This window comes from Charadrius vociferus, unplaced genomic scaffold (genome assembly GCF_000708025.1).
Source record: "Charadrius vociferus isolate BGI_N301 unplaced genomic scaffold, ASM70802v2 scaffold409, whole genome shotgun sequence".
Taxonomy (NCBI): domain Eukaryota; kingdom Metazoa; phylum Chordata; class Aves; order Charadriiformes; family Charadriidae; genus Charadrius; species Charadrius vociferus.
Window position 1 is genome coordinate 258,723 of NW_009650082.1, and position 13,757 is coordinate 272,479.

Below are 13,757 nucleotides of genomic sequence, written 5' to 3' on the forward strand. Positions count from 1 at the left end.
TGAACCGCTGCCCGGCTCATCTCGAAGGTCGCAACAAGAGGTAAGGGGCCACTTGGCCAATTCCTCCTCCTTTTAGCCGGGATTTGCAGCAGAGTGAGCAGTGCTGTTGGGAGAACAGGCGCTGGGCAAAGAGGTAGGACCAGCTGTGACTGGTGGTGAGGCTCCAGCTTTCCAGCAGCGGGAGGGAGGCAAAGCAAGCAACCATCAGCTGATATTTGTCGAGATAATATCCAGGATAAATAGCTGCAAATGAGCTTCATTAATATTCTTTTCTTGGCTTGGGGAGCTGCATGGCCCCGCAACATCATTACAATGGTGTAAAACTGGGAAAAAGAACAAGGACCTGATCAGACAGTGAATGGTAGAGTTTGTTATTTCTATTTCTCAGCTAGTTGTCATGGCACTGAGAAGCGCTCTCGTCTGCTGAATTTGAAAGAATTATACGTAATCGTTTTTGAAAAGTGTCAAGGTTGTGAAAATATTTTTGTGTGAAATCGGGGAAAAAAGCAAAAAACTGTTCTCTCCCCAAAAGAAAATTTACCAGGGAGGGAGTATCAATTTAAAAAGTTTATTTTGATGTTTAAAAGATCTTCAGCTACTGCGAACAAAGCAGTTTCCAAACCTTTTTTGCTGTTCCCTCTTGAAACTCTCTTTTTTGACAATTTGTCATGGATTTGCAAAATCTAAAAGTGTATCTGCTTTCCCTGGATCAGCTTTTCCAGCAGAAGCAGTTTAAAGAGACATAACCCCACCCTTATTCTCCTATCCACCTTCCTGCTATTAACACCTGACGCTTTTTAACACCGGGCACTTCATATTCACCTGTAAAAAAAAAACCTCTTTGAAAGGTTTCATTTAATCTTTATTAACAAGACTATTTTCTAAATCCAGCTTCTTCCATTCAGGCCAGACACGTAATGCGATAGTTTCCCAGCACTTGGCTTTGCGGGATTAATTAAATCCAGTTGTAAGTGATGGGGTACGGGCTTCAGCTGTTGGCCCAAATGACCAGGGATGTTTCTGAGCAAAAGACCCCACTGCTGTGGGGCTTTGGGCTGCAGAGTGTAGGATGGGGGTGTCAAGCGCATTGTGGGGTGACAGCTTGGACCCCCTCTGCTGGGCTCATCCACAGCCCGTGTCCCTGGGGAGGGGACGGGCTTGGAGCTTGCTTTTCCCAGCTGGGCTTTGTGGCTGGGGTGCTGGTGGGGCTCCCCTGGCCCCGCCACCCCAAAACGGACAGCAACCCTCTTGGGAGGACAGCAGGCATGGGGCCAGGGTTGTCCCCAGCATGGAACTGTCAGTATGTCCATCCACCCGGCGGGTTTTTGGGGGAGAGGGTGTTCGGTGGGGCCCATCTGACGTGTCCCCCTTCCTCTGGCAGACGCGGGTGGTGAAGGAGGATGAGGTGCAGCCCATGAACCCCCCCAAGTTCGACATGATTGAGGACATGGCCATGCTGACGCACCTCAACGAGGCCTCCGTGCTCTACAACCTGAAGCGCCGCTACTCCCACTGGATGATCTACGTAAGCTGAGGGCACCCCGGGGACAGGGATGGTCACCCCTTGGGGTGGGGAGGTGAAGGGGTGCCAGGGACCCCCGGTCTCTCATCTGCCCCCTCTTCCCCCACAGACCTACTCGGGGCTCTTCTGCGTCACCATCAACCCCTACAAGTGGCTGCCCGTCTACACTGCGCCCGTGGTGGCGGCCTACAAGGGCAAGCGGCGCTCCGAGGCGCCCCCGCACATCTACTCCATTGCCGACAACGCCTACAATGACATGCTGCGCAGTAAGCCCCTCGCCTTGGGGACCCCCATCTTGGGGGGTGGCGGGGTAGGTGCCCAAGGCTCTTGGGGTGGCACCAGCCTAACGCCTGCTCCTTCTCTTCCAGACCGTGAAAACCAGTCCATGCTTATCACGTAAGTGCCCCTCCATGCCCAGCGAGCGGTCGAGGCCCCCCGCGCCATGTTCCTGGGGGGATCCCTACACAGGCACCCCGTGGCCATGTCCCCCCCTCCGTGCCCTGCCCCGGCAGCTGTCGGTCCCCCTGTCCCTTCCCGCCCAGCCCAGCCCCGCCTGCCGTGGGGCGCCCCGAACCCTGCCAGCGTCCTCTGAGGGGTGAGGGGGAAGGAGAGATGGAGGCCAAGGCCAGAGGGAGATGGCGGAGGGGCGGTGGCGGCGGGGGAGGAGGGTGACGTGGGAGGGTGTAGGCCAGGTTGATTTCAAGTGGCATATAGATAAGTGCTATATAAAGGACTCTAAAGGACGCAACGCCGCTGCCAGGAGCCATGGACATTTTTAGCCTCGGCCATAGCCTAATTAGGAAAGGCAGGGGCTGCGGAGAGATGCTTGGCGCGTGTCCGCTCCCCAGCTCCCCCCCGGCTCTTTGTGATCTGGGATTACAATGGGAGAGCGGCTAACTATAGGGATGAGCTCAGTGGGGCCTGCTGGCCACCCGCACCCCGCGCCGGGCATGCCGGCTCCCCACGCTCGCCTGGGTAGCATTCCCCCCAGCATGGTGCCATTGCCATCTCCAAGCCCCTACAAGAAAGAGGGACATGCTGAAACCACCCGAGCAGGAGAAGGGCAGGCCGGTTCCCGACTGATCCCGGACAGCTGAAGCCCCTGGGGCCAGGGCTGGACAGCCTCGGTGGGCGCCAGCACCTCCCGCCGTATCTGTGGCGGGCAGCTGACCCCCCGCGGCACCTTCAAGGAGGCAGGCAGAGCCCGGGCTCGCAGCCGGAGGATGCAGTGAGGATGGAGCTGGGTTTCGCTCCAAAGACGAGTCCCCAAGACAAGCACGTACGCTCCCAGGCTGGAGGGCATTGATAGCGCTGGCCTCCCCGTCCCTCCTGTGCTTTGCTTCTCTCCTCCTGGCAGGATGAGCGGGGTGGCAGGTCGGCAGGGTCTCTTGTTTGACGTTTTGCCTGTTCTTTGCCTCATGTCCTTGATCTGTGTATTTCTGTTACTCTAAGCGGAGAATCTGGTGCTGGTAAGACTGTAAACACCAAGCGGGTCATTCAGTACTTTGCCATTGTCGCAGCCTTGGGCGACACGCCGGGCAAGAAATTAGTAAGACCTTCTTTTGAAACAAGTTCTTGCTGTTTTCTTCCTTTCTTTCTTCTTCTTTTTTCTTTTTTTTTTTCCTCCCTCCTCCTTTCTTCTTCTTTTTACTTTTTTTTTTTTTCTTCCCCCAACTTAATGCATTTGGAAGCGTGTTTTGGTCTGACCCACCCAGGGCTTGGCTTTTCCCTGACTTTTGAACAAGCAAGGCTTGAAATTATTCTGCTCAAGGGGAAATGGATTTTTTTTTATGTGGCTGCTCAATCTGTGCAGCCTGGAGAGGTGCTTTAGATGCTCTCTTTATCTTCTCTTCCTCCTTCAACACCCCACAGATCTTCTTAAGGAACATTAAAAGAAAGGAGTAAACCTGCCATTTCCCACCTTGCCTCTTTTAAGCCTTGCTTTTCGTCCTTTTCTCCTTTTTTTCTCCTCTTGTTCATTTTGACCCTTTTCTACCTTGTGCTTTTCTTGCTCTTGTTTTGATTCTTGCATTTCTTTAGTGCTGTTATTTTTGAGCTGCCCTTGCAATTACTTATTTCTTCTTGATACGTTGAGGCTCCAGCCTGCTTTTCCCTTGCAGAAGCAAACTGGCTGCTTTAGGTATCAGACAAGCAATACTTCAGCATTATTTTCTTTACTCTTCTTTGGGTTTGGATTTAACTGTTCTTGCTTTTTGACGCATTTCTTGATTTTCTTGAGCTAATCTATTTAACAACTTTTTGGCATCTCTTATAAAGTTTAATCCTCCCATTTTTTCTTGGACTTTTTTTTGGCACTAAATGGTCATGCCCTGCTTTTCTGACCATGCTTCTTGTGGTTCTTGCCTGGCTTTTCTGGATTTCTAAAGACAATTTTCTTTCCTTTCTCTAGGCAGCTCTTGCCACTAAAACTGGGGTAAGTGCCGCAGACTCCTAATCTTTAATGCTGAGGACAGGGTTGTGCTGCACCGCAGAGCGACGGCGGGGTGATGGGGAATGCCTGTGTGGGACACCTGCCTCGGGGCTGGGAGCCTGGGCAGCATTTAGTTCTCCGCTTGGCTTTGTAGCTCCCACCTTCCCATAGTTGGAAGCTCTGGGGTTTCATCTCTTAGTGACTTTCTACCTTTCTGACTCCCACCTCTCCTTCAAGGGATCATTACTCTTCAAATGGTCGTTTCTAACCAGCACAGTGTTTGTCTGGGGGTGGCGTGGGCTCCTCCAAAGGCGAGGTGAAGCCCCGGCTCTCTGAGCAGTTAGTGTCCCCGGGCCTCGAGGCCCAGCCGAGGGTGGTGGTGCAGGGGAAGAGCCTCTTGGCCACGGGCAGCGCTCTGCTCTGGCTGCGGACTGGGGCCCTGATGATGCCTGGACATGCCACCCCCTGCAAAGACCTGAACTGCCTCAGCCCACCACGTTGCAGGCAGCTGATGACCTTCTCTGGGATGCATTTCTGAGGAGCTTGCTTAGCTCCAAGGAAACAACTGAGTGCCCTTGGAAATCCAGGAAAGGTTCAGCCCCTGGCACTCCCAGCACCCTGAAGGCTCAGCCGTTCCAGCAGCTCAGTCCTATGGCTTTGGCCCTCAGTCTCTCTGAGCACTGGGGCTGATGCACACTCCTGGGTGGGGGTTGCTCACTAACACATGAGTCTCAGACCACTTGGGCAAAGTTACTAAGAGCGAAGCAGCTGTGAGGCTGAATCTGTGGGTCCCGGGGCAGCCCATGGGGTAGCCCCCGTTGAATCTCACAGGCCAGGCAATTTTAGATCAGGCTGAATTCCAAGGTAACAGATCAACGGCTATCCGAGTGACAAAATACAGTTTGTCAGTCAAGCTGTGATTCGTAGCTGTTCCCTGTCTCCTTTGCCCTTCACACGCCTGGAGCTGCAGAGGGGGGGAGCAGTTGTGGGCCCAGCATTGAACAGGCAGCGCGGCTCTTGGTGGGCAGAGCCCAGAGATGGTGTTTCCCGCCTAAGGAAAGCCCCGTGGGCTGTAATGTGTCAGAGCACGGGCAAAAGCTCTTAAGAAAAATCCTGCAGGTGCCTGTGCCACCAGACCCTGCTGCTGTTGTCAAACACCGCTGTCCTTTGTGTGGTTTGGCACGAGTCTCTTGCTTCTCTCTTTGAATTCTTGTCCTGCTTTGCGTGCATTAGGTGGAGGCTGTCTCTTTCTCTTTGAACTGAGCATACGAAACACGAGTGGAAAAATGAGGTTGGGGGAAGATAGATTAATCTTGGGCCTTGCTCAGGGGAGCTCCAGTGAGTTGGGCAGATCACACCAGCTGGGACCTGTGATGTGTTGCCATCACACTGCGACCCTGTGTATGTTGTTGGTGTCGGGGGTCATAGATCGGGCCTGTTTTCTGGATCTTTTCTTTTGCCATGTGCTGTGATTTGCGCTGTCCAAGACTTTAGTTTGGTGGAAGAGGAAATGCCTGGCAGAGCCAAAGAGCACAAAATGTTTTGGACTGTTGTGTGATAATGCGTGCCTGCTCTTGGTTTGCATAGCGTAGCAGCCTGAGAAAGGGGCTAAGGACTGCTCTGTGCAGAGAGAACAGTGGCTTGGACCTTCGGAGGGGCCACTTTAGGCAAGGAGAAACCCACAGAGAGCATTGCTGCAAAACCCAGCTCTGCTGTCCCCTAAACTGAGTTTCATTGCCCGATGAGACAAGGAGGCACCCAGGAGCAGCAGGCTTTTAAAGACAGCTAACGCGCGTAGCAGGCAGACGGCGCAGGGAGCCCCACTCCCTGTTTCCCTCTGTTGTTGGTAACAGATGCCCTCCGGCTGGGTGGGAGCTCACACACCCTTTGGTTTTGTTTTCCAGGGCACCCTCGAAGATCAAATCATCGAGGCTAACCCAGCTATGGAAGCTTTTGGCAATGCCAAAACCATAAGAAATGACAACTCCTCGCGTTTTGTAAGTGTCTTAGCAAGACAGAGGGCTGATGTGCTGCGTTTATGTAAGATGAATGCATCATTTGTGGTATTGTATTTTCGTACGTTGTAGGCCAAAGGCACATAGCAGGAAGCTAGCTGTGCTTCCTAGGGGATTGGGCTGCCGGGACCAAGTTTCCTCTGATTACATCAATGCAGTAAATGATGCGCTGGTCAGAAAGAATTGCCCGGGTGTCACAGCCTGTGACTGGAGAGAAGTCCCTTACAGGACCAAAGTTGAGAGGGCCACTTAAGCATGGCTTGGAGTGCTGGTGCTGGGAGAGACAAGCGGGCCCCTTCCAGGCAGCAGCATCCTTTCGGCTAAGCCCAGCCTGGGTCGGCCATGGAATGCAGATCTCATCAACCATGGGTGGCTTCGATGCCTGTTCTTGTGCCTTGGAGGGAAAGGAGACACTGCTCGGTGAGGTTCCTCAGCACACCACACAGCAGGATGCTGTGGGCAGACTCCGTATCACACTGCCCCACAGAAATGCTTAGCTTTAAGTACAGGCCTGAGGACAGGGATTTATCTGTTGTGAGGGAAATTTCTGCCTACGTAGTGATTAAAGCCTTATGCTGTATTACCCTCTGCACATTGCAAACCAGAGAACTTCACCCACGTACCCCTCACAGAGCCTAGTAACTTGCCTGGCATCAGCAGAAGCCTAAGAAGTGGGAAATGACCAGTGTCTTGTAATGATACAAGGTTCTTAGGAGCTGTTCAGAATTGTACCTGTTTAGCCAAGCCCAGTGCTTAGCTCCCTGTGCATGTTTTCAGGGCAAGTTCATCCGGATCCATTTTGGCCCCTCAGGGAAGCTGGCCTCTGCAGACATCGACATCTGTGAGTAGACGTGTGCCAGCTGCAGTAGGGAAGGATTGCATCTCACTGTTTGTTGCTGATCCTGGGTCAGCTCCAGGGAAGAACAAGCCCTCCCCTAACCCCTCTGCCCTATTTGCTTCTAGATCTTCTGGAAAAATCAAGAGTGATTTTCCAGCAACCCAAAGAGCGAAGCTACCACATCTACTACCAGATTCTCTCTGGGAAGAAACCAGAGCTGCAAGGTAAGGCAGCCAAAGCTACAGCATAGCCTTTACAGCGTGGTGGCTTGAAAATAGCCACAAAGAGCTCTGTCGTCAGCTTTAGGGTCCACAGGGAACGTGCAAGCCCAGCTCACCATGCAGGTACTGCCCTGGAATGCTTGGCCAGCTGCGCAGGATCATAGGATTGGCAGATAATTCAGGGTGGAAGGGATTTCAAGAGGTCATCTAGTCCAGTCTCCTTTATTCTCACAGACTGAGAAGCCAGACTAAAGCTCTTTCTGCAGCTGTCTAGAAGCAGAGAAGAGGTCTCTCAGGGTCTATACGTAGGGCCGGAGTGTGCTTTTCAAAGCTGCCTTGCACAGCGTCCTCATTGTGTGGTGGGTACAGCACTGACCTCAGCATGTGCAGGCTGGATATTTACTCATTTTGGGGTAGGGGGAAGTGTTTTGCAGCCTACTCTAAGCTCCTTCAGCCACCCTAGTGAGATGACCTGTTTCAGGTGAGCTTGAAAACAGCTGCACAGCTCACTCACATCAGTGGCCCTGGTGTAAACATATCCTAGATGTGTTCCCCAGGGTAGTCCCAGCTGACCTGAATTTGCAGTGGGGCAGCCCTGTGCTGTGAGCAGCCCTGCCCTCCAGGTGCCAGGTCACACGGATTGCACAGGAAACCTTTCCAGACTGCAGAAAGATGGCTGGCACAGGCCCCTGGGCTGGTCAGCCTCTTGGCTGTGAGCTCTTGAGCTTGTTGCTGGCTCGAGAACAATACCTTATTAGGCAGGTCTGGAGAGCTGTGCAGAGCAGTAATCTTATCTGGTGGTCACAAGGATATGGATGGCCACTTCTAAATCAGTCTGCAGCCAAGCCATATCCCAAGATAGCAAGCAGGAGGCATATCATAGAAGAGGTGGACCTATGTGTGGACCTGCCTGGGTTTGAAGAGGCTGTTCCTCCCACTGGCTGGTGCCCTCTAGTTGAGGCTGGTGAAGCCTTACTTCTTCGTCTGTGTCCAGGGTTGCCCCTCTGCCCCAGCTTTGTCTCTGTCAGACTGGCCTCACCCCCTGCATGTCTCCCCCCAACAGATATGCTGCTGCTCTCCCTCAACCCCTACGACTACCACTTCTGCTCTCAGGGCGTAACAACTGTGGACAACTTGGATGATGGCGAGGAACTCATGGCGACAGATGTACGTGTACTTCCTTCACACTGCACAGCCTGAGGCGGGGGCCTGGGGAAGGGCACAACCTCCTTCTGGGCAGACATGGGGATATGTCGTGGCTTTTCTGTGTCCCTCTCTAAGTTAGCTGGGAGCTCCCTCTGGTTCGTTGGTGAGGTGCCCACCAGATAGAGCACCCTGCCCAGACCCACAGGATAGGGAGAGCACCTTAGATGACGGTGGGAGGATGAACCCTCACTTCAGAGTGGTGATTTTGTTCTCTCTATGCTGCTTTGTCTCTCCTCAGCACGCCATGGATATCTTGGGCTTCAGCAATGATGAGAAATGCGGCTGCTATAAAATAGTGGGCGCTATCATGCACTTCGGCAACATGAAGTTCAAGCAAAAGCAGCGAGAAGAGCAGGCAGAGGCTGATGGCACTGAAAGTGAGTTTGGCTCCATGCTGCCAGATATGCCCAGCCGGGGCTGGGTGTACAAATTCCTCCAAGGCCAGACTGTGATAACTTCATAGAATCATAGAATAGTTTGGGTTGGAAGGGACCTTTAAAAGCCATCTAGTCCAACCCCCTGCAATGAGCAGGGACTTCTTCAACTAGATCAGGTTGCTCAGCCCCATCCAACCTGACCATGAATGTGTCCAGGGATGGGGCATCTACTACCTATCTGGGCCTTGCCTGGTCTGTGACCATGATCCCAAGCAACCTCACTGTCTTAAGACCTGCTTTAGGTGAACGAAGGGGCTTGTCCTTGAGTGGGCATATTTCGGACAGCCTTTTCTGCAAGCATTAGGTGGTCTCATCTGCATCAGACTTACCTCAGCAACATCACAGGCTGTCACACCCTGGCTGTGCTTCACCTTGTTCAGTGTTCTCCTGCCCTTCATCACCTCTTCTCTTGCACTTCATTAGACAGTCTTCCAGAGCAGCTTGTGCACAGAATATGAGCCAGGCCATGATGAGGACTGCAAGGACCTGCTCAAGTCACAGCCTCCTGAAGAGTGGTTAGAGTAGGATACAGTCACTGTCTAATACTTTTCCTCGTTTGTTGCTTAGGCAGGTCCAACGCACATCATAGACCTAAGAGAATAGTCAGGCTGCAGAGCAAACCTGAAAATTCAGAGCTCAAATCTTGTCTAATGCTTTTGCACTGCTGCATTATACCTGGCTGCCTGGCATAATGGAGCAACCTTCAAGGAGAGGGTGACTTCCCAGCACGTGGAAGGATGAGAAGGGGGAGTCCTGTTGCTTAACTGGAAGGCTTAAACAGTAAATATACATCAGCTGAGGCAGGGATCCAACAGAAATAACTACCTGGATCAGAACTTGTCAGGCTAACATTCACGAAGGAAGAGTTCCCCTTGCCTGAGGAACGTCAACACAAGATTCAGCTGCTACCTGGTAATTAAAGATGATTTTGATTTAGCAGTAATCTCCCTACAGAGGTGATTTTCTAGCTACAATCTGCTGTTAGGAGTCTATGAAAGATAATCAAGAACATCACCTCTCTTGTGGTCAGTTCAAGTTCACTGCATGGGAATCCAGACTTTCACTGGAAAATGCAGAGGGAACTCCAGATCAAGAAGACTCAAAAACCTGATAGGCACCTGATAAGGTGCAGCAGGTCTGCTATGGCTGTCTCCTCCAAAGAGTAACTTCTCAGGCAGGAGATCCAGACTTTAAAAGCATCATACAATATCCAAGATGGGAAATCACACTAGACAATGGAGGAGACTCTGGAGCAGGTGGAAAAACCAGTATAGTTAGCACTGATCAGCAGAAGAGCTCATAATTTTTTAATTTAATTTAATTTTTTTTCCTTCCCGGGGCTTCCTTGCTGGCTTCTCATGCCTTTGTACTGTTTTCCAGGTGCTGACAAAGCTGCCTACCTCATGGGAGTCAGCTCAGCTGATCTCATCAAGGGGCTCCTCCATCCTCGTGTGAAAGTGGGCAATGAGTATGTGACCAAAGGTCAGAACGTGGAACAGGTGAGTGTGCCAGGACACCAGCTCCCTGCTCACGCTGGTATGTGACTCCTCTGCAGGCAGGTCCATTGTGTAATGTTCTGTGCACAGGGCAACTGGTGCTTCAATTCACTCTCTTGTGTTTAGGAGGAGACTCAGAGCAGCATGAGATGTATCCACAGTTACAGGCTTTTAGCAGCTGGGGAATTTGGTGGCAAAGCTGACAGATAACTTTGGATATTAATCAAGGCTGGAGGTTCAATTCAGTATCTTTGAAATGTGGGTTGGATCACAACCAGAAGAGGTCCAGTTTCTGTCGATCTGCTTCAGAAACACTCACACTCCCATGAAGAGTTCAGCTCTGGAAAGTATAAAACTCATCTAATACTTATCTAAAACTCATCTAAACTGGTCTTGTGGGAGACTCAAATGTACCAAAAATGTGTCTTGTCAGATTCCAGCCACATCACAGTTGGGAACCCAAACCTGGCCAGAATAGTGCAAGCCAGTCCTTGAGTAAAATTCAAGAGGACCTTAAGAGCTGGTGTCTTATCCAAAGTGAGCTGTAGGCTCCTGCTACGCACAAGGCTTCTGAAAATATCACTTTAGTCTGAATCTGTATCCTAAGATCTCAGAGGCTAAGATGAGGCCAGAGACACAAGAACACACTTGTGAGCACATGAAAACTAATCTTGGAGCATATATTGTAACCATGAACTCTGTGGATCTGTCTGTCCTTTGTGTACCAAGAGGAGCTCTCTTCTTTGGCCTCTAGCTCCTTCAAAAGCAGGGAGAAGGATAAGTGCCCATGACCTGCTCTATGATTTGCTTTGGCAGGTTGTCTATGCTGTAGGAGCCCTGGCTAAAGCCACCTATGACCGCATGTTCAAGTGGCTGGTGACTCGGATCAACAAGACCCTGGACACCAAGCTGGCCAGACAGTTCTTCATCGGAGTACTGGACATTGCAGGCTTCGAGATCTTTGACGTGAGTTCTGCAGGCCCCCTGCAATGGGTTTGGGGAAATGCTGTAGCTAGACAGCTCGGTCCCCTAGTGTCTGACAGCTCTATCTCCTCCAAGAAACTGCTAGTCTTGATAAGAAAAAGAGCTCTTGTCTAAATTAATTTATCTGGAGCAAACAGGCAGCTCACACGGACTGTTCTAACATTGCTGTGGGCACATGTCCAGTGATTCCTGGCTACCTGCTCCGGTAGCAATCCAGCTGAGCTTAGGAAAGATCACTCTTCCCACTCAGACAAAGCAGAAGAGTGAATCCCTTCATGTCTCCTCCTTCTGATGCTGGTTTGTTTTGTTATTGCAGTTCAACAGCTTTGAGCAGCTGTGCATCAACTTCACCAATGAGAAGCTGCAACAGTTTTTCAACCACCACATGTTTGTCCTGGAGCAAGAAGAATACAAGAAGGAAGGCATCGAATGGGTCTTCATTGACTTTGGCCTGGACCTGCAGGCTTGCATCGACCTGATTGAGAAGGTAAACCATGAGTCAGGGCACAGGAGCTGTACTTCTGGTAGGCAGCTCATTTGCAAGACTGGAACAGTGAGGGGTGCTCTGCTACCAGAAGTTAAATTATTCGCTCCCCATTCAGTGGCAAGTGCCCAACTTTGTTTTCCCCACACTTACAGCTCAGAGCTTCCAGACCATTGAGCCCTTTTTGACACAAATTTTGACAGTATGAAACCATGGAAATTCTGTTCCTGCCCAGTGGTGAGCCACAAAACATGGTGCAGCCTTTTCCTCCAGAGAACAGTGATCTCTGCCCCTTTTTTCCTACCCACTTGCTGCCCCTCAATGACTCTTACTTGAGCACTTGCTGATTCAGAGCAGCTTGTATAAATGATTTTCACCATTGATGGAAGAAACTAACTTTTTTTTTTTTGAAAGGAGCAAACCTGTCAGGATACTGGAGAGGATCTCTCCAACAGTCTGATGGAACTGGGCAACCCCCCCATATCTGGCAGGCCTGGCCAGTGCCACTCTGGCTGGCTGGAGGTCAGATGCAGCCTGGAATACCCCAGGGATAGCTTGTCCCATGGTCAATGTCTTGCAACATTTGCCTGAATGAGGATGAGGTCTCTCAAGTGAAGCCTTGCCTCACCTTGCTCAGTGGCGCAGAGAACTGCCCATTCTGGGATGGGACATGACAACACTGAGCTCAAAGCTCTTTATACCACCTTCTCTCTGCAGCCACTGGGAATCCTGTCCATCCTCGAAGAGGAGTGCATGTTCCCAAAAGCCTCCGACATGTCATTCAAAGCTAAGCTCTATGACAACCACATTGGGAAGTCACCCAACTTCCAGAAGCCCCGCCCGGATAAAAAGAGGAAATACGAGGCTCACTTTGAGCTGGTGCACTATGCTGGTGTGGTATGTCCCTTGTCAGCTCTTCCACAGCATTCACACCTTCCCGCTTGCAGGGCTGTCCTTACCTTTGCCTCTCTCCTCTGGTGACAGGTGCCCTACAACATCATCGGTTGGCTGGACAAGAACAAGGACCCCCTGAATGAGACAGTGGTCTCCGTCTTCCAAAAATCCCAAAACAAGCTCCTGGCCTCCCTCTATGAGAACTATGTGGGCTCTACTTCAGGTGAGGAACAACCTCACCCATTTTTTGACCTCAGTTTCTCCCTCCCTTTGCAGCAAAATCTCCTCACCCCCACATCCAGCTGTTGGTGCAACATTCCTGCACCTAGCAGCCTGGGCAGAGATCCACAATAACCCCTAAAAACCTTTCTGACCTGTGTAGGTGGCTACTCTGGACGTGCAGCATTGACCCAGGGGCTTTAGGCGGGTGATTAGGACCAGGCTGAGCTTGTGTGGTGCTGTAGAGCTGTCCCGGTGGCCTTGTGACTTGGGATGTGTGAAGGGGTCTCCTGGTAGCAAGAGCTGAGGAGCAACACCCAAGAGTTGGGTGCTCTGGGAGATGTTTTTGGTGGTCTGTGGCTGTGGTCTGCAGCAAGGCACTACCATGTCTGTTTTACAGAGAGCAGGCACTATGGGAGTTTCACGGGTGGGTGCTTCTGAGTTCTCCAAGCTGAGCAGATGCTTTGCTGATGTAATTAATCAATATTTCATCCCAACAGAGGAACCGCACAAGCCAGGGACCAAGGAGAAACGTAAAAAGGCAGCTTCTTTCCAAACAGTGTCGCAGCTGCATAAGGTAAGAGCCAGCCAGGAAGCATGCTCAGTGTCCCAGAATCAGTCCCACTTCCCTGCCAAGACTCTGGGGTATCTTGCACATGAGCTCCTGGGGCCTGAAGGACCACCAGGGCTCCTGAGGGACCACCACTAGGCAAAAGCTCCTAATACCCTCTCATCCCTGGGCAAGGGACCTGTGCCTGGCAGAGTCCCAACCCTGTGCCCATGCTGCTAGGGAGGGACACGAGGCTCCAGGCTGGGAGAGCGATGGCTTCCTTTGAGCTGGGGCTTGTGCTGCTTCTGCCCGCATGATGCTTGTGCTGCCCGGCAGCTCCTTCACCTTTGAGAGAGCGGCAGTTAAGACTTGTAGTGATGTTTAGATAATGTATTACATGAACATCACTTTAAGTCTGTGCTACTTCTCTCCTCATTCTTGTCGGCGGGAAGGACAGCCT

At 51.5% G+C, this 13,757-nt stretch overlaps 1 protein-coding gene across 1 annotated transcript in view; it reads left to right on the forward strand.

Moving 5' to 3' along the window:
• MYH7B (myosin, heavy chain 7B, cardiac muscle, beta) overlaps positions 1–13,757 on the forward strand; it is a 28,890-nt gene that overhangs the window by 1,448 nt on the left and 13,685 nt on the right. The window contains exons 3-18 of the mRNA XM_009892091.1: positions 1,382–1,525; positions 1,632–1,788; positions 1,891–1,918; positions 2,975–3,071; positions 3,933–3,956; positions 5,858–5,950; positions 6,746–6,809; positions 6,932–7,030; positions 8,091–8,194; positions 8,472–8,610; positions 10,051–10,169; positions 10,983–11,132; positions 11,467–11,637; positions 12,352–12,531; positions 12,619–12,751; positions 13,248–13,324. Of these exons, the coding sequence (XP_009890393.1) occupies positions 1,382–1,525; positions 1,632–1,788; positions 1,891–1,918; positions 2,975–3,071; positions 3,933–3,956; positions 5,858–5,950; positions 6,746–6,809; positions 6,932–7,030; positions 8,091–8,194; positions 8,472–8,610; positions 10,051–10,169; positions 10,983–11,132; positions 11,467–11,637; positions 12,352–12,531; positions 12,619–12,751; positions 13,248–13,324 (1,779 nt within the window). The remainder of the gene's footprint in view (positions 1–1,381; positions 1,526–1,631; positions 1,789–1,890; positions 1,919–2,974; positions 3,072–3,932; positions 3,957–5,857; positions 5,951–6,745; positions 6,810–6,931; positions 7,031–8,090; positions 8,195–8,471; positions 8,611–10,050; positions 10,170–10,982; positions 11,133–11,466; positions 11,638–12,351; positions 12,532–12,618; positions 12,752–13,247; positions 13,325–13,757) is intronic.